Genomic DNA, 19,789 nt, shown 5'->3' with positions numbered 1-19,789 from the left:
CAAAGAGAAACGTATGTCAGTATTTAAAGACTCACCGCGTTATCTTTGGTGGTGTCTTCATGCGCCTGCAGCACTTGAATGCGATGCCTGCAGCGCAACATCTCCACATGCTTCACTGTCAGAGAACCAAATTTCTGAGGAGACATTCGGCTTTCAGTTTGTTCATTTCTATCTATGTGCAAAGTGCTCAACCAATATGTTTTTAAAGACTGACTGATATCTAGAGAGCAGTTATATAATACTACTGACACACAATACAATCTATGACAAATGAGATGTACACAATAATTGCTGAAGTCAAACTTACACTTATGTTACAGACCATTTACTCAAAATTCACTTCAAATATTGAAAACAGAAAATGTTTGTTATTCCTCGTCCAGATGGTCAGAAGATTTTGGAATAGACACAAGAGAGAGCTGACACTTCTGTTAATGACCACAAATAATTTAAAATTGGCCAAAAATAGTTAATCAATAATCAAGTTACTCACCATGTTAGCTGGTAACTTTATAAGGAACAGCAACATAATACATGGTTTACACACGAACACACACACCTCATAAGCGTCAGTGATCAATGTTGTGACTTGTACACGTGGAGAAGATCTTGAAACATCAGCACAATCATGTGTCTCCTCCTCATGTGTGACCTGCTCCAGAAAACTACACACACATGCAAACGCACGCACACACACACACAGTAAATTGCTATTTGACAGCTGCTGAGTGAAACAAAAGAGCATAAAGGGTCTGTAGCAACTCATAATAAAGCATAATGTAATTAATAATGTAATAAGTTAAATGTAATAATTTTCTCAAAATGTAATAAAATTCTGAGCGCATCACTGTAGCAACTCATAATGTAATAACAGCACACAATGTTTAAGTAAACAATATTTATAACAATACAAAACATTATATACAGTATATACAGTAGTGGCCAAAAATATTGGCACCCTTGGTAAATATGAGCAAAGAAGGCTGTGAAAAAAAAATCTGCATTGTCTAGCCTTTTAATCTTTCATTCAAACAATTCACAAAAATCTAACCTTTAATTGAAGTAAAACAATTGATAGAGGGGAAATATCTCATTATTAAATATTGTTCTCCAAAACGCATTGGCCATAATTATTAGCACCCTTTTATTCAATACTTTTTGCAGCCTCCCTTTGCCAAGATACCAGCTCTGAGTGTTCTCCTATAATGCCTAAAGGGTTGGAGAATACATGGCAAGTGATCCGAGACCATTCCTCCATATTGAATCTCTAAAGATCCTTCAAATTCAGAGGTCCACATGGTGGACTCTCCTCTTCAGTTCACTCCACAGGTGTTCTATGGGGTTCAGGTCAGGGGACTGGGATGGCTATGGCAGAACCTTGATTTTGTGGTCAGCTAACCATTTTTGTGTTTATTCTGATGTTGTGGATCATTGTCCTGCTGGAAGATCCAATCAGGGCCCATTTTAAGCTTTATGACAGAGGCAGTCAGGTTTTGATTTAGGATCTGTTGGTATATGATAGAGTCCATGATGCCATGTATCCAAACAAGATATCCAGGACCTCTGGCAGAAAAACAGCCCCACAAAATTCAAGATCCAGCACCACATTTAACCGTGGGCATTGGGTGGTACTTCATCTCTGTGTGCGCCAAACCTATCTCTGGTGTTTGCTGCCAAAAAGCTATTTTTTTTTTGTTTCATCTGACCATAAAATCCTGTCGCTTTTGAAGTTCCAGTAGTGTCTGGCAAACTGAAGGCTTGAGTTTGTTGTTGGATGAGAGCAGAGGCTTTTTTTCTTGAAACCCTCCCAAACAACTTGTGGTGATGTAGGTGATGTCTGATTGTAGTTTTGGAGACTTTCTGACCCCAAGACCCAACTAATTTCTGTAATTCTCCAGCTGTGATCCTTGAAGATTCTTTGGCCACTTGAACCATCCTCGTCACTGTATGTGGAGACAATATAGACACACGTCCTCTTCCAGGTCGATTCTTAAGATCTCCAGTTGATTGAAACTTGTTAATTATTGCCCTGATGGTGGAAATGGGTATTTTCAATGCTTTGGCTATTTTCTTATAGCCAATTCCCATTTTGTGAAGCTCAACAACCTTTTGCTGCACATCAGAACTATATTCTTTAGCCTAACCCACTGTGATTGATTGATGATTAAGGGAATTTGGCCTGTGTGTTACCTCATATTTATACCCCTGTGAAACAGGAAGTCATAGCTGAACAATTTAATGATCCTAGTCACTCAGGTGCACTAAAAAAATTACAAATATGAATGGGAATATACTGCAGATATATTTTACTCATAAGAATTTCCAGGGGTGCCAATAATTGTGACCAACATGTTTTGGAGAAAAATATTTATTTAATAATGAGATATTTCCCCTCTTTCAATTGTTTTACTTCAATTAAAGGTTAGATTTTTGTGAATTTTTTTAATGAAAGATCAAAAGGATAAACAATGCAGATTTCTTTTCACAGCCTTCTTTGATCATATTTACCAAGGGTGCCAATATTTTTGGCCACTAGTGATTTTATATATATATATATCTCTATAAATAATGCAAAATGTAATAGGTTATAGGCATATATATATATATATATATATATATATATATATATATATATATATATATATATACACACATACACACACACACACACACGCACACATATATATAGCCTATAACCTATTACATTTTACATTTTATATATATATATATATATATATATATACATACATACATACACACAGCTCTACCACTGTAAAATGATCAGTTTCTCTGGATTTACTATTTATAGGTGTGTGTTTGAGTAAAATGAACATGTTTGTTTTATTCTATAAAGTACTGACAACATTTCTCCCAAATTCCAAATAAAAATATTGTCATTTAGAGCATTTATTTGCAGAAAATGACAACTGGTCAGAATAACAAAAAAGATGCAGTGTTTTCAGACCTCGAATAATGCAAAGAAAACAAGTTCATATTCATTTATAATCAACACAATACTAATGTTTTAACTTGGGAAGAGTTCAGAAATCAATATTTGCTGGAATAATCCTGATTTTCAATCACAGCTTTCATGTGTCTTGGCATGAAATCCAGAGAAACGGATAATTTTGTGCAGTGGTTTCTTAATTTGTTCCAGAGCTGTATGTATATATTATATATATATATATATATATATATATATATATACACACATGTATATTATATATATATATGTATATATATATATATATAAAATGCAAAATTTCATAGGTTATTACATTGAGGATGTATGCTTATTAGGCAACATTGTGAACTCAAATATGCTCATAAAAATGTAATAGTTTTATGATTGTGACCTGCTCCATAATTTTGAGTCGCTTTGACCAAGAAACACAATTTGAGCTTTATGCACTGAATTAAAAAAAAGAATGTCTCAGCTTTGTGATTAAGTTTCTAATCAGTGTCTAGATTTAATAATTAAAATAGTAACTGTAATAAGTAATTTGTTTGAGGAAAGGGCTCTTTTTTTAAAATATTTGACAGAATTAGGAGATTTATTCAGACATAGGCTACATTAAATAATTTATAGACATCAATAACAGGTAAGTAAAAATATAATGATGTCCATTTATAATTTTAGCGATATGCTCCTCTATAGAGTTAATTTTTCTAGCAAACTAATGAGCAAAGAACATTATAGGCCTAACTCTCCTAAGGTAAACGTAACGTTAGGCACCACTGGGCAGATTACTTGTGAATTGTAATCCAGTACTGATTACAAATTACATGACAAAAAATGCAATCAGTAATCTCGCAGATTACATTTTTTGCAGTAATATAATCTGACTACTTTAGGATTACTTTAAATATAATTCTATTTTATACCCGCACTCACACACATTATCAACTCATCTCTCACAACTGGAAACTTTCCCAATATATTCAAGCAGGCACGAGTAACCCCACTATATTCCACAACTACAGACCGGTCTCTCTCCTACCCTCTCCTGTCAAAAACTATTGAGAGGGTCGTATTCAACCAGTTGTCTACTTTTCTCACAGAACAACCTACACAACAGACATCAGTCTGGCTTCAAAAAAGGACACTCAAGACAGACTGTCCTCTTGTCAGTAGCTGAAACCCTGTGATTGGCGAGAGCTAACTCCAAATCATCCGTCCTCATCCTCCTCGACTTTACTGTTGCCTTTGACACAGTGAACCACAAGATCCTCCTGTCCACCCTCTCTGACCTGGGCATCACAGGAACTGCACTTGGCTGGTTTGAGTCATATCTCACTGGAAGATTGTTCAAGGTCTCCTGGAGAGGAGAGGTGTCCAAGACACACCAGCTGACCACTGGGGTTCCTCAAGGATCAGTGCTTGGACCCCTCCTCTTTTACACAACATCACTCGGACCGATCATTGAGGCAAATGGCTTTTCCTACCACTGCTACGCAGATGACATGCAGCTCTACCTGTCGTTCCAGCCTGATGACCCTACAGTCTCAGCTCGTATCTCTGCCTGCCTCTCAGACATTTTGGCCTAGATGAAGAAACGCCACCTTCAACTCAACCTTGCCAAGACAGAACTGTTGACCACAGCCTCACTATTCATCTTGGTTCAGCTACACTAACACCAACCAGAACAGCTCAGAACCTGGGAGTGATGGTAGATGACCAGCTTAATTTCACTGCACACATCTCATCAACCGCCCGGTCTTGCAGATTCCCACTTTACAACATCAGGATAATCAGACCTTTCCTGTCTGAATATGCTGCACAGCTCCTGTTCCGAGCTCTGGTCATTTCAAGACTGGACTACTGCAATGCTCTGTTGGCTGGCCTTCCACTCTTGATTTCACGTCACTGGCTACCTGTAGCTGTCCACATCAAATCAAGGCTTTGACTCTGGCCTTCAGGACAGCCAATGGAACCACACCCTCTTACTTCAATTCACTTCTTCAGGTCTATGCTCCAACTCGCTCTCTGTGGTTTATGAACGAGCGCTGCCTGGTGGTCCCATCACAAAGAGGCTCAAAGTCTATTTCACGACCGTTCAATTTCTCTGCTCCTCTGTGGTGGAATGAGCTTCCAACATCCAAACGATCTGCTGATACCATCTCAACATTCAAGAACCAGCTGAAAACTCATCTGTTCCATGAGCACTTAACCAATCCACACTAATTGCACTTACTACTGCACTTAACCTGCAATTAATGTGTCTCTTTCTTCTGTGCTAGCATCTACTCCAGCCACTGTGAGAACTTGGCAGTCCTATACTGCAGATGTTGTTAAACTTTGTATGACAAATTGCTTGCTATGTGTCTCATTTGTAAGTCGCTTTAGATAAAAGCGTCTGCTAAATGACTAAATGTAAATGTATTTAATGTCACATGCATTTGAGTAGGATAATCATTTTAACATAAAACTACAAAGAGGAAGAAAATGTATTCCATTCTTTATTATGATCAAAAAGAGCCTGACAAAAAGAGCTCCTTATGAAATGTTTTAAATGTGCATTAAACATTACATGAATGAAATCAATATTAAATCTAACAGCAATGGCCAAAGTTTATAATTCAAAACACTGAGACATCAAGTTCATTTTAAGTGCATGAAACAATAGCAATGTTAAGAACATTAATGACAATAAAATCGACTGCAATGATGTTGTTTTGGTCAAAGCGTTCATCTAAAAACACTTTTAACCCTTACTGCTTACTGATAGTCTATCACCTATTCCAAAGATGAGGTGCAAGATACTCTCTTTTGAACACCAAGAACATTCTAAAAGAGCAGAATATAAAAAAAAAAGAAAAGCAGAGATCCACCGAGTCACACAAGGAACATCTGTGTCAAGTTTTATGTCAAGTTTCATGCAGTGGACTCCTCTTCATCAGCAACAACAGTAGAGTGATGTGCTTTCATATTGCTGCAAATTTTGCAGTTGAACTATTGTGTACAATGCAGGCAGGACCCTTAGAGATGGCATCCACTAGATCCTTCGAAGCAATTAAGTTCAATGTGTTAGCTGCACACCACTGGAGTAATTTCATTCTTTTTTTCTTTTTCTTTTCTCCCCAATTTGGAATGCCCAATTCCCAATGCGCTCTAAGTCCTCGTGGTGGTGTAGTGACTTGCCTCAATCCGGGTGGCGGAGGACGAATCTCAGTTGCCTCCGCGTCTGAGACCGTCAATCCGTGCATCTTATCACGTGACTTGTTGAGTGCGTTACCGTGAAGACAAAGCACATGTTGAGGTTTCATGCTATTCTCCGCGGCATCCATGCACAACACACCATGTGCCCCACCGAGAGCGAAAACCACATTATAGCGACTACGAGGAGGTTACCCCATGTGACTCTACCCTCCCTAGCAACCGGGCCAATTGGTTGATTCGAACTTGTGACTCCAGGTGTGGTAGTCAGCGTCTTTACTTAATGAGCTTCCCAGGCCACTGGTGTAATTTCATTCTTAAATATGAAATTCTCTCTATAGAACCAGTGGTTAAATGCTGAGGTAGACTGCTCCATCTTCACATGGTTGGCTAGTAGCGAGTATCAGTTCTGAGTGCAATACACACAGCCCTTCCCCTCTCTTCTGAAAACACTTGAAGACTTGCTGAACGTATATCAGCGGTGTACTGATTTAGAATGAAAAATGTAAAGATTGAAAAAAAGAGAATGATTAGGATGATCAATAAATTAACAATTTACTGCTGTTGCCTTGTTAATATGTAATCGTGTAATCTATAAAAAGTAATTAGTCCAATTATGAGTATTCTAAAATGTAACGTAATCCAATTGCAAGGATTTGATTTTGTAATCTGATTACATAATCCAGATTACATGTAATCCATTACTACCCATCACTGATGTTAGGTGACAGGTTGTCCACATGCTGTTTTATTCGGCTTGCTCACTGGGGTTCTAAATACAATTATTTAATTATTTATTTTTATACACAATTTACAATCATATTTTTAATCAAACTGCACAGTGAGGACTAAGACTGTCTATAAAGCTGCTTTGAAACGATGTGTGTTGTGAAAAGCACTATACAAATAAAAAATGACAACTTGACTTGTTCAACAAGTCACAGTTGTTGTTATTACGTTAAACATTTGTCTGGAATCTATTCATACTACTCACCTGCACACCTAAAAGAACCGTCCAAAAGAAGTGTGTCCTTCATCAAATGCAGTACATACTCTGAGAGTACGAGATTTTGGATGCAGCCTTTATTTTGCTTTTTGCATTAAACATTGTGAATGCTAAGCACTAAGCAACAGCAAGAGTAAGGGAATGTCAAGCGCTTCACCTGGTGAGTATCATGAGGGCCTGTCCTTCATCAGTACACGTGCACAGCTCTCCTGCATTCGCGTCCAGTACCGCCAGACTGATCTGGAAGATCGATTTGATGCCGTGATAGAAGAAGCCATCGAGGACACACAACGCGCTGCGGAACGGTAGAACGCTCAGGAACAGTGTGAGGAACCACGTGAGAGAGACAGATGCCAGCGAGGAGACATCGGGAATGTGTTCAGTGAGCTCCGGCAAACGCTCACGAATCAGCTCCTCAAACACAGACTGATCCACCTGAGCACCTGACGGACAGGAAGTGACATCATCATCACCACCACAGCGGCTGTTCAGTATAGACACACAGCCAAAGCAGCACAAACACACACAATATCTGACTCATTAATGATACAAAGAGTACGAAGTGTTGAAAAAACAGTATGTGTGACCAAAGTTGCCTTGTTGAAACAGGAAGTTGAGGGTCATCTGTACATGTGAATCTCATGAAACCTTTCAAGAACACTTCCAGGTCACACTTTACCCCAAGAACCTCAACTTAGCATAAATAAAATTAAACCAATTTTCAGGACCATTTAGATTTTTGCATTATTTTCATGACAATTACACCACCAAATTTCTTGACATGAGCTGGACATGTTTTTGTGATATTTTCTTTTGAATCTGATATCCAATTTCCTGTTACAAGAAGTCAACTAATGATATATTTACTATATATAAAAAATAAATCTAAATAATTGCATTATACACACACACACACACACACTAACCGATGACTCTGCGGTTGAAGTAGTCGGGCAGCATCCTCTCACACACAGTGACCAGCAGCCAGAACGCTTCTTCCTCTTTAGTGTACAACAGCAACACAGATGCCAAGATATTCATGGACTACAGACAGACAAACAATAATCACTTATCACATTCACAGACAAAACGAATAAAAAAAAAAAAACACATTATATGTACAGTATATGTATAAATGCACTTATTTCCTTCTTAGGAAAGAAAACAAAACAACATGCAACAATATAATGCTTCATTAACCTGTTCCAAACAAAAAGTGGGAGGTTGACTAATTGAAAGAACTAGTCCCCATAGGTTGCATATTCATTGCAATGGGCATTAAATCTCCAAACTCTCAGCAGACTGCGGCTGCCCGCTTTGTTACAGCAATCGTGAAGCTGCGTTCATGATTCGCGTCCAGACGACAATGCCAGCATCAAGCACCGCTTTGAACTCCACATTAAAAGTGTTTGCAGATAGAAACGTCTCATTCTGTAATTTGGTGATAGTTAAGACTTGTGTATAACTTCTGTGGTAATTAAAATGCGCCTTTGTTAGGAAAAAGATACTTGATTTCTGTCACCAAAAAAATAGCGTTAAGAGCTCTATTTGCTATATTTTTGCGCTATTTTGTTATCGACAAAGTGAAAATGCGTAACATTTTTTTTTTTCAAGATTTGCCATCTTCTGCCCGTTTCCATTCAAATGGCCTTTTATCTATAAAAATGGTGTGCGTGATGACATCATGCCTAAAAAAACACTTTGTCGCATAAGTTTTGGTTTATTGCAAAAGAAGTCTGCCCTTACGCCGTTTCAATTCAGAAATGTGTTTACCGCTAATTGTGTACCTTTCGCCTCCCAGATGTCCCTAATTTTTTCCCTCCCGAAGTCTTTGTAAAATGGGGAGAGTATCGAGACAATTCATTGACAGTAAGCTGGCTAATGTCATTTTAATTTCACAAATAAAAGCAATCTTAAGACGAGGAATTGCAATCAAATTGGAGCAGTTGCACTTCTGCTAGGACTGTAATATCGGTCCTGATGTTGCGCCAATCGCAGGTTGCCACCGGTTCCGACCCGAAAGCGAATCTTCATGACCCTGTTCAAGCTGGCAACCTGCACCAAGTAGTGGAGGAAACTTTCAGTCTTAGTATAAGGAGCATCCATCGATGTGTATATGCTGTGTGCACAGATATTAAAGAAACATTGATGCGGTGTAATATCAGGGTTTACATATATGATACATTCCTGATATTAAAGAAACATCGATTACATATATGACACATTCCTGATATTCAACAGGCTACTTTGAACAATCATCTAAAGCATCGCCATCACAACTGCATTATGTCCCGCATATTTGTCCAGCAACTTTTAACGACCAACTGAACTTGATTGTCATCTAAAATTAATTTTAGTGTCATAATGCAGTTTACATCATCTGAAGAAGCTCAGCAAATGTGATCCGAGGTAAAAAGGGTTCGATTTAAAATATTTAAAAATTTTAAAATGTTCAAAAGCTCGTTTTCTGAAAGTGACCTCAGCATTGCACAAATAGTTCTGATAGTTTATAGTCTTGGGAAAAGTCTAGAACATTCTAAGAATGTCATTCAGCAGATTTTAATTCATCTAATAATATTTTTTTTCATTTGGTAATTTATCTTTTTAATTTAATGCTTTATTCATTTGGTAATTTATTTAATTTAATACAGGGAATTTTGCCATCATTTTTTCAAAAGTAAACTAAACAATAATTTTATAGAATTGGGCTATATGTTAGTGTTCCAGAAAAGCACACTGATGTTTTTCTCCAGTATTGTGTATTAATTTTTAATTTAAAACATCTTTGTGCACAGAAATTATATGTTTTTTGTATTGTGGGCTAATTCCATGACTGCCGTCTATTATTTTGAATGATGTGGAAAAGCAACTTTAATAAATAAACAGATGGATTAAATTTAATAGCAAACAGTGGCCATTCATTGGTTCTCCTTGCACTTGTCGATGACAGGTGCATGATACGAGATATTTGTGTTGGCACTCCTGGAAGTGTCATGTTTGGGTTAGGGTTATAGGGTTAAGTTAGGGTTAGAGGGTTAGGGTTATAGGGTTAAGTTAGGGTTAGAGGTTTAGGGTTAGAGTTATAGGGTTAGAGGCTTAGAGTTATAGGGTTAAGTTAGGGTTATAGGGTTAGAGTTATACGGTTAAGTTAGGGTTAGAGGTTTAGGGTTAGAGTTATAGGGTTAGAGTTATAGGGTTAAGTTAGGGTTATAGGGTTAGAGTTATACGGTTAAGTTAGGGTTATAGGGTTAGAGTTATAGGGTTAAGTTAGGGTTAGAGGGTTAGGGTTATAGGGTTAAGTTAGGGTTATAGGGTTAGAGTTATAGGGTTAAGTTAGGGTTAGAGGTTTAGGGTTATAGGGTTAGAGTTATAGGGTTATGTTAAGGTTATAGGGTTAAGTTAGGGTTAGAGGGTTAGGGTTAGAGGATTAGAGTTATAGGGTTAAGTTAGGGTTAGAGGGTTAGGGTTATAGGGTTAAGTTAACGTTATAGGGTTAGAGTTATAGGGTTAAGTTAGGGTTAGAGGGTTAGGGTTAGAGGGTTAGGGTTAGAGGGTTAGGGTATTGTGGGCTAATTCCATGACTGCCGTCTATTATTTTGAATGATGTGGAAAAGCAACTTTAATAAATAAACAGATGGATTAAATTTAATAGCAAACAGTGGCCATTCATTGGTTCTCCTTGCACTTGTCGATGACAGTTGCATGATACGAGATATTTGTGTTGGCACTCCTGGAATTGTCATGTTTGGGTTAGGGTTATAGGGTTAGAGTTATAGGGTTAAGTTAGGGTTAGAGGGTTAGGGTTATAGGGTTAAGTTAGGGTTAGAGGGTTAGGGATATAGGGTTAGAGTTATAGGGTTAGAGTTATAGGGTTAAGTTAGGGTTAGAGGGTTAGAGTTATAGGGTTAGAGTTATAGGGTTAAGTTAGAGTTATAGGGTTAGAGTTATAGGGTTATAGGGTTAGAGTTATAGGGTTAAGTTAGGGTTTGAGGGTTAGAGTTATAGGGTTAAGTTAGGGTTAGAGGGTTAGGGATATAGGGTTAGAGTTATAGGGTTAGAGTTATAGGGTTAAGTTAGGGTTAGAGGGTTAAGTTAGGGTTATAGGGTTAGAGGTTTAGGGTTATAGGATTAGAGTTATAGGGTTATGTTAAGGTTATAGGGTTAAGTTAGGGTTAGAGGATTAGAGTTTTAGGGTTAGGGTTAGGGTTAGGGTTAGGGTTAGGGGTTAGGGTTAGGGTTAGGGTTAGGGTTAGAGGTTTAGGGTTATAGGGTTAGAGTTATAGGTTTAAGTTAAGGTTATAGGGTTAGAGTTATAGGGTTAAGTTAGGGTTATAGGGTTATGGTTATAGGGTTAAGTTAGGTTTATAGGGTTAGAGGTTTAGGGTTATAGGGTTAAGTTAGGGTTAGAGGTTTAGGGTTATAGAGTTATAGGATTAGAGTTATAGGGTTATGTTAAGGTTATAGGGTTAAGTTAGGGTTAGAGGATTAGAGTTATAGGGTTAAGTTAGGGTTAGAGGGTTAGGGTTATAGGGTTAAGTTAAGGTTATAGGTTTAGAGTTATAGGGTTAAGTTAAGGGTTAGAGGGTTAGAGTTATAGGGTTAAGTTAGGGTTAGAGGGTTAGGGTTAGAGTTATAGGGTTAGAGGCTTAGGTTACGTTAGGGTTAGGTTTGGGTTATAGGGTTAATTGGCACTCCTGAAGTGTTATGTTTGCAGCATCGGATCTATATGCCCTTAAGATCAATCCATAATCACGTACAATAAATTGGCTTTTAAGGATGTATACCTTGTCGTCATGATTAACACAGGCTAACGATTGGGGTAAACTCTATCATGTGACACTACATTTTTGCGTTAATGTCAATTTTCTCGACAAAGTGTTTCCAAACCAGTTTTTCGCAACATTTGCGCTAGAGTTTAACGGAAAAATATTATGTCGACACTTGTGACATTTTAGCACTAATTTGCGTTTCCATCAGCTTTATTTTGAATCGCTAAAACTTATTTCATAAAAAATCCTTGGAGGGAAATGTAGTTATTGACACGGAATCATTGTAATGACTCCAGGCGGACATGTCGCAAAGGTTATATACATATATATATATATATATATATATAAAAATCAACTTTAACCCCCATTATTTCCCCCTCCCCAACCTGTCCCTCAACAAACATCCCTGTGGTCAAAGCCTAAATTACACAATGCACACATATAAACAAACAAAACATATTTGAGATAAGCAAAAATATAAAAATCAACAAAGAGAAAAGAAAGAATTCCACAAAGAACAGAATCCACAATTACTACCATAATTGTGTCTCTCTCCACATGGTCCTCACTGAGAGCCTTCCAGAAAGCACAAATACCTGTCCCATTCCTAACCAAACCCGTCCAATCTGCCAAACTGTTTATATAACATCCTTTCAAAAGCTGCTACCCTACCCAATTCGGTGAACCATTCTTGAAACGAGGGAGCGGCGGTTTGTGCTTTATTAACGGTACATGTGTTATTGTGATCAAGAAAAACTGACGCTTAAACTTTTTAAATTAATCGCATGTGTTAATGCCTTAATTTTGACAGCTCATATATATATATATATATATCTCAAGGTTCGAACAGATGTTTCAAAGTTAAATTCAAGGACTTTCAAGGACTATGCTCGAGATGTCATTAAAACAAATTCTTTATTTGTTCATTTTAAATAAAAATATTTTAACCATTTAGTTAATTTATTTTGATATACACCACTTATTAAAACACACTTCACTTTCAAACAGAAGTGCATATGACTCATGTGCTGTTTCATGTTTTCTAAAGTCACACAACAGATTTATGTGAGGAACTGACCCAAATTGCAAATGGGTCATTCTCAAATTTGACTTCCCAACTTATTTAAGGGTTTTCCAGGACTTAAATTTGAAAAAGCAACATTCAAGCACCTTGTACGAACCCTGACATACATACACACACACACACACACACACACACACACACTGTATATATTAATATTATCTATACACACATACATACACATACTATATTTAATATACACTTATTTGTGTTTTCTCATTTGTTTTGTATATATACAGTATATATGCACACACACATATAGAGTATATTAATGTGACTGCACTAACCCATGTTTTTTGGTGGTGTGTTAAGATCCAAGAATTTTGGTTGAGGGTTCAGAGTTTTATGTGTGACGTATTGGGCACTCAAATTTCATTTAGCCCCAGACTCTGTATTTTAGGTGATGGGGCGGTCATTAATATATGGGATAAGTATTGGGTCCTGGCCAGTGTTATGATCAGCAGACGGGTTATTCTCAGGGGATGGAAGTCGGCTGGAGCTCGCTCATTTCGAGAGTGGTGCACTGAGATGGGCAGGGTGGCGGCATTTGAGATGATGTCATATAGAAGGCTGGGCAATCTGGGGTTATTAGATAGAAAATGGGGCAGATATTTGACCTTTTTGGAAGGCTCTTGGGGAGGGGAAATGGAGAGGGATCTCTAGTTTTAAATGTGTGCAATTTTATTGTTTTTTGAAAGTATACTTTTTATGTTTTTTTTTTTTTTTTTGTGTGTGTTTTTTTACGTTTATAAATATTTATGACCACTGGGGTGCTTGTTTGTGTCAGGTGGGGGGGGGGTAATTTTATATAATTTGATTCTGCATTTTCTGTCATGTTTATTTCATTTGTTGAACGGAAACAATAAAACATTTTAATAATAAAAAAATATTCATAAATGTAATTATTGACTGAACTTTTATCATGTCACTGTTGTTGGAGTTTTGTTCCTGTAATAAACCACTTTGAGGCTGTGTGTTACATTGATTTGACCACGATTAAGGGGATTTTATGCACTTCACAAAACTTTTATCAGTGGTAAATCACTGTAATCTTATTATAATGCATGTATTTAGTGTTTTGACTGATTTTCAAACAGCGGTCAGTCTGTCTGTGAAATCTCTCTATATCACGAGTGCCGATGCGTTCAGGTCACCTGGCAGTAGCCGATAGTGGGGTTGCGGTGGGCATAAGCAGTGAGGACTCTGCGGAGGGCACCGATGCCCGTCTCGTTCTGGAAGGCAGGATGCTCCGGCAGCGAGCGATGAAGATCTCGCTCTATTTCCTCTGTGGCGATGTTCGTCTCTCCTCGGCATCTCTCCAGCAGATCAGCATAATAGTTTGGATGAGCTGCCAGCGACGAACACGCATCTGTGAACCAAGAGTTCCACACAGAGGCCACAATTAACACTCGTCAAACGGCAAATGCAAGTAAACGTTGGCGAGTGCTGGTCAGGTGGACGTTAGCGTAATAACATTTGAATGTACTTTCCCATGACCCTCACTGATGTAAGTGACGTGTGAGACAACAATCTGTTTTTTTAATAAAAAATTTAATTCAAAATAAAAATAACATTTCATGACAGGGAAGAAATATGTCTGGGGTTTAAATAGTCTCGATTCATTCACCTCATTTGATTTAAATTATGTTACTGAAGTAAAGATTAAACTGATAACTGGGTAACGTATGGACAATGTCATGAAACTGGATGAAACTATTGCTGCATGTAGAAAAACCCCTAATGACGATGAGCGAGTAAAAGCAGGGGAGTTTTATACGAACATTTCTACATAAAGCAACAAAAGCAGAACTGAGACACTTCACAGAGAGCTGAAGAGGAACTAACAATGATAAAAGTAGAAGAACATGGAAGTCACTTTCTTTTGTTCTGTGTCACTGTCTTTAATTCTGTCTCTCACCTGAGAAATTGAGCCACAGTTCTCCCCGCAGTGATTCTGGTATTCCCAGTGCCACCAGCTTGCCGAGTTTATCGGTGCGGAACATGTGAACACTACGACCAAACTCTGCGAAATGATCCTCCCATAAACGCTCTTTAACATGCTCTGTGTTCTGAATGAGACAAAAACAACAAATAACAGTAACACTTTACAATACGGTTACATTAGTTAATTATTAGTTAATGCATTAGCTATCATGAACTAACAATGAACAATATATATATTTTTTTACAATATATCATAGTTTTTTATTATATACGGGTGTTTCTTCAACTTTGGGCACTTTTATCTCTGTGGACTTCTAGAAAGTAAAGTTTCATTTAAACATGTTTCTCACACTCTCACTAGTTGATTTTATGTGTCTCCTAACAATGTCCATCAGTGTGTGTTCATGCATCACAGGAGATTTATGAAAATGTCATTTCCATCTCAAATTCTGTTTTGTGTTTAATAGAATTCTGTGCTGGAAATGACACTGATGGAAATGACATTTGTAACTCTTTTGTCTTGCTGAGGCTCATTTTATAGCTAACATCTGATGCATCCTAAATACACACAATGAAATCATATTTTTTACACTTTTTGTATCATTTGGCAAAAAGAAAAACAGTCAAATCTATACATAAAAGTATAAAAAAAATAAATGATGAAAGCCTGGTAAAAAGTTTCCAAGTCAGTTTTAAAGAGACTGACTCGTGAATAAAAAAAATTAAAAAAAAAGTGTACTTTGTTGGTTTTAATAAAATCCACTCCTAGGCAATGAAAGTGCCCAAAGTTTAAGAAACACAAAGTAATGAAATTTTGGGGGAAATGTGCTTAACTGCCAAGAAATCAATGTCACACAATGCAAAAACAAAATCCTAATGTTTCTTCTAATTTCTTTAAATACCACTTCTGATTGAGCTGAATGCGATCAGTGATGTAACATGATGAGCGATGACATCACGTGTACTCACACACGTGTTGTTGGTGTAGTCTGATTGGCTGGGGTGGAACGTAGTAATGAGCGCATCTGTGCAGACCGTGTGACGTAGAGCTTTATCAGTGATGATGCTGCTGTCCTCGTCATCTGATTGGACGGTGTCGTAACAGAAGGTGTAGTACGGTGTGGCAGAGATCTAGAGATCATGAAACACCAGCTGCATTCAACAGTCCTGACAGAACTATATCACACTGAACTCAGAGTGAAATATGAAATCAAACATCAAATCGAGCCACGGACACACTGCAGAGTTTTGAGAGCAATAACTGAATCCCCTCAAATATTGTTTCGTGTGTGTGTGCAGAGTACAAGAGTTACGAGTGATCATTTCAATCTGATGTTGAATGTGGTCGTTATTTTTGTTAATAACTGAACTCTGAGCGAACAGAACGAGATTAAACACTCAGGAGAGGAGTGATAACTGGATTTAACTGCAGTGTGAACGAGGCCGGAGTATTATGACAAATGGGATCCGTGTTTTTACTGTGGATTTCCTGCGTTGGTCGTGTCCGCGTATCATGCCGTGTTTCCAGTGCAGCGCGCGCTGTCGCTCTCGGACATTCTCCACTAACTCATCACGACGCTGCAGCTCGATCAGCTGAAACGCTCGCTTGCATCGCACGCTGATGATCACGGGGTTCGGCAACGCACTCGTGCTCTCCGCCTTCTCAATGCACAGCATCTACACACACACACACACACACACACACACACACACACACACACACACACACACACACACAGAGCATTAATGAGGGTTTTGATTAATGTTTTTAAATCTGTATTTTTAAAACAGCAGAGTTTTTTTTTATTTGATGCCCTTTTCTACCAGTTTGGAATGCACAATTCCCACTACTTAGTAGGTCCTACTCATCTCAATCTGGGTGGTGGAGGACAAGTCTCAGTTGCCTCCGCGTCTGAGACTGTCAATCTGCACATCTTATCATGTGGCTCGTTGTGCATGACACCGCGGAGACTCACAGCATGTGGAAGCTCATGCTACTCTCCACGATCCACGCACAACTTACCACACGCCCCATTGAGAGCGAGAACCACTAATCACGACCATGAGGAGGTTACCCCATGTGACTCTACCCTCCCTAGCAACCGGGCCAATTTGGTTGCTTAGGAGACCTGGCTGGAGTCACTCAGCACACCCTGGATTCAAACTCGCGACTCCAGGGGTGATAGTCAGCGTCAATACTCGCTGAGATACCCAGACCCCCTGCAGATTTTAGTTTTAATTTTTTTTTAAGAGGTGGAATTGACCCTTCACTAAGCTCCGCCCCCCTTGGTTACTGTTGCTCGCTCTGACAATCTCTGCAGAACTCCCCATTGGAATGAATGAGCTTGCCATGAATGACACGATTTTTGGCAACATCTTCTCATAAATGGAATGGATAATATTTTTCCGTGGGCTGGTATGAAGAGTGACACTGTAATGCATATTTATCTGAAGTTTTTTGTAAACCTTTGGCCTAGTTTGTTTACCATTTGAATTTATCAGATCTGAAATGTCAGACTTGTGTGTGGAGTTCTGAATTTCTTCTTAATCTATTTTTTATTTTTTACCTTTAATTCTGTAATCTGAATTTTTGCAGCTAATTCGACCTCTAAAAAAAAAGACAAAAAAAAAACTGCTGTTTAAAAATACTCATAGTCACATGTGTAGTAAATGAACAAATACCTGAGTCATGGTTCTAGCTCCATACAACTATAAGTGAACCATTTCTATGTTGAATTCATTTCACCTAAAAGTGTAACATTGTAACACTATGATGCTTTCAAAACATTGATTTGTTACATAGCAACACTAATTCAAATGGAGTGACTTTAGGGCAGGACTATCTGTTTGTCTGACCAATAGAAGACGGGGGTGTGTTCAGGAAACCTGTCTGAAAACAGTCATCATTTTGCATTTCCGTTCAGTTTAAGCAACAGTGAGTGAATCAAAAATGGCAAGAGTTTAGTTTTCGCAAACAAGTTTCTGTTACTGAGCACTTCGTCAGCTTTGAATGTTTAAATACCTCTGCTAGTGGTATAATGAGCGTGCACTGTCCCTCCTCACGGCTGCTGAAGCACAAATACCCGTCAGTGGTGTACAGGGTTCCCGGCGTGTGACAGCGTGCATGAGGTGTCCAAACGGAGCATGACATCACTTCCTGTAGACGCTCGGCCCGTGGCAGACCAAAGAGAGAAAGCACGTACTGCCTGAGCATCTGTTCCTCCAAAACCCTGAAATGCACACAAACACACGTTAAAGACCTCAACAGATTTGACTATCAAAAATAAATAGTTGTTTGTGCACGGCAGAGCAGAACAGATAAATTTTGCTAAACACAAATGTGGTCAGGAAATAAAAACCAATGTGAGAAAAACACCACTGCTTATCTATAAATACACAAGTGCTGCATTTCACACGCAGCTGTAATTTGCACAGAAATACCCACACGAAACCAGTGAAGCTACTTTGAAACTGTAGTGTCAACGTACAAGCCTATCATCATTTTAAGTAGCTAAACTGTATTCAAGCTACACTTTTTAAATTAAAGTGAACACACTTCAAGCTATTAACAAAAAGTGATTCACTGAAATGAAGCAATTAGACTTCCCATATGAGACAGAGCACGCGTTTCATTATTGACTATTTCTTCAGACGGCTCGACTGTAAAGCTGTGTAATACATGTAACGTGACACACTGGAAAAAGTAGTTAGTAACTGGAAAAATTTCACAGTTTTGAAAAAAAGCACCTGTCATACAGATAGAAGCACTGCAACTTTTAGCAATAGGGGCCTATTTTAGGGCACATTTAGGGGCCTATTTTAAGAGCTCTAGCGTTAAGCGCAGTGCTATACTTTAAGTCATGCGCAAAGTCAATGGGAATGGCCATGAAGTTTTGGTATTTTCGTGCAAGCGTGCACTAAGTCTAGGTGCAAGTGGGTTTGGTTAAATTGCGCATGCAAAGCGCTAATGGACTGGATCAAGTGTAATTTAATTCTGAGGTTCTTCTCCGGTTATTGCAGCGTCTGCATCCTATTATATAGGATGTATGCTCCGTTAAATTATAGAGAATGTTAGCATTACTAATAATCTACTGACACACAAATTATGGCTCATATTAACAGTGCTTGTATCGGCACACACTTCACTTTCACTGGTCGATTTTGAAAAATTAAATTAATTTATTGAAACACGAAAAAATATTTCTAAATTCAAATTACACTTCAAACGAAACTAAAACTAAAAAACTAAACTATGACCTATAGATAGATTAAAATGCAAATCTCATACATTTTTGTTTCATAAAATGTCTACAACAGTGATCATCAGGGACATCACCTGCTGGTTGAATCTTCAAACTACAAATGCAAGAACTGAGTTTAGACTTTGTGCTGAAAACAGACCTGCATTCTGAAACGTCTTAAAACAATGACCTATATGCCTCAGGAAAAAAAGCAAACTGCGCTTTGCGCCACTTCATTACCATACAACACACCCGCAGTTTGCGCAAACACCCACTCATGCCCACTTACTTTGCACGGGGCGGCTGTGGCTCGGGTGGTTGAGCGGGTTGGCCACTAATCGCAGGGTTAGCGTCTCTAATGTTTCAGTCAAATCTGACTCTTCCCTTTAGTTCTCTGTTCTGCTTTACTTGTTTTACTGTCTTTCTCATAAATGATTTTCCTCTTTAGCTGAAGGAGAATTTAAGAACCAAAACACAGCTCAAGACTGGCTGCATGAAAATGTAAGTGCTCATTCAGTTTCACAACAGACAAACAGTGAGGTCCAGACATCTGAGAGCACTAGTGAAAATGTTTGTTTTGCATCCTTGTCT

General features: G+C 38.2%; 1 protein-coding gene across 2 annotated transcripts in view; it reads right to left on the bottom strand.

The window, feature by feature from the left end:
- The window catches only part of LOC127448220 (TBC1 domain family member 8), a 49,832-nt gene that overhangs the window by 15,697 nt on the left and 14,346 nt on the right, over positions 1-19,789 (bottom strand). For both annotated transcript variants that reach the window (XM_051710594.1, XM_051710595.1), the window contains 9 exons: positions 17,980-18,187; positions 16,437-16,634; positions 15,927-16,088; positions 14,932-15,082; positions 14,168-14,382; positions 8,090-8,207; positions 7,321-7,606; positions 560-665; positions 36-134 (listed from right to left, as the gene is read on the bottom strand). In XM_051710594.1, coding sequence (XP_051566554.1) covers positions 36-134; positions 560-665; positions 7,321-7,606; positions 8,090-8,207; positions 14,168-14,382; positions 14,932-15,082; positions 15,927-16,088; positions 16,437-16,634; positions 17,980-18,187 — 1,543 coding nt within the window. The remainder of the gene's footprint in view (positions 1-35; positions 135-559; positions 666-7,320; positions 7,607-8,089; positions 8,208-14,167; positions 14,383-14,931; positions 15,083-15,926; positions 16,089-16,436; positions 16,635-17,979; positions 18,188-19,789) is intronic.

This window comes from Myxocyprinus asiaticus, chromosome 11 (assembly GCF_019703515.2).
Source record: "Myxocyprinus asiaticus isolate MX2 ecotype Aquarium Trade chromosome 11, UBuf_Myxa_2, whole genome shotgun sequence".
In the NCBI taxonomy this organism is placed as follows: Eukaryota; Metazoa; Chordata; class Actinopteri; order Cypriniformes; family Catostomidae; genus Myxocyprinus; species Myxocyprinus asiaticus.
This window is presented reverse-complemented; position numbering and strand designations above follow the sequence as displayed.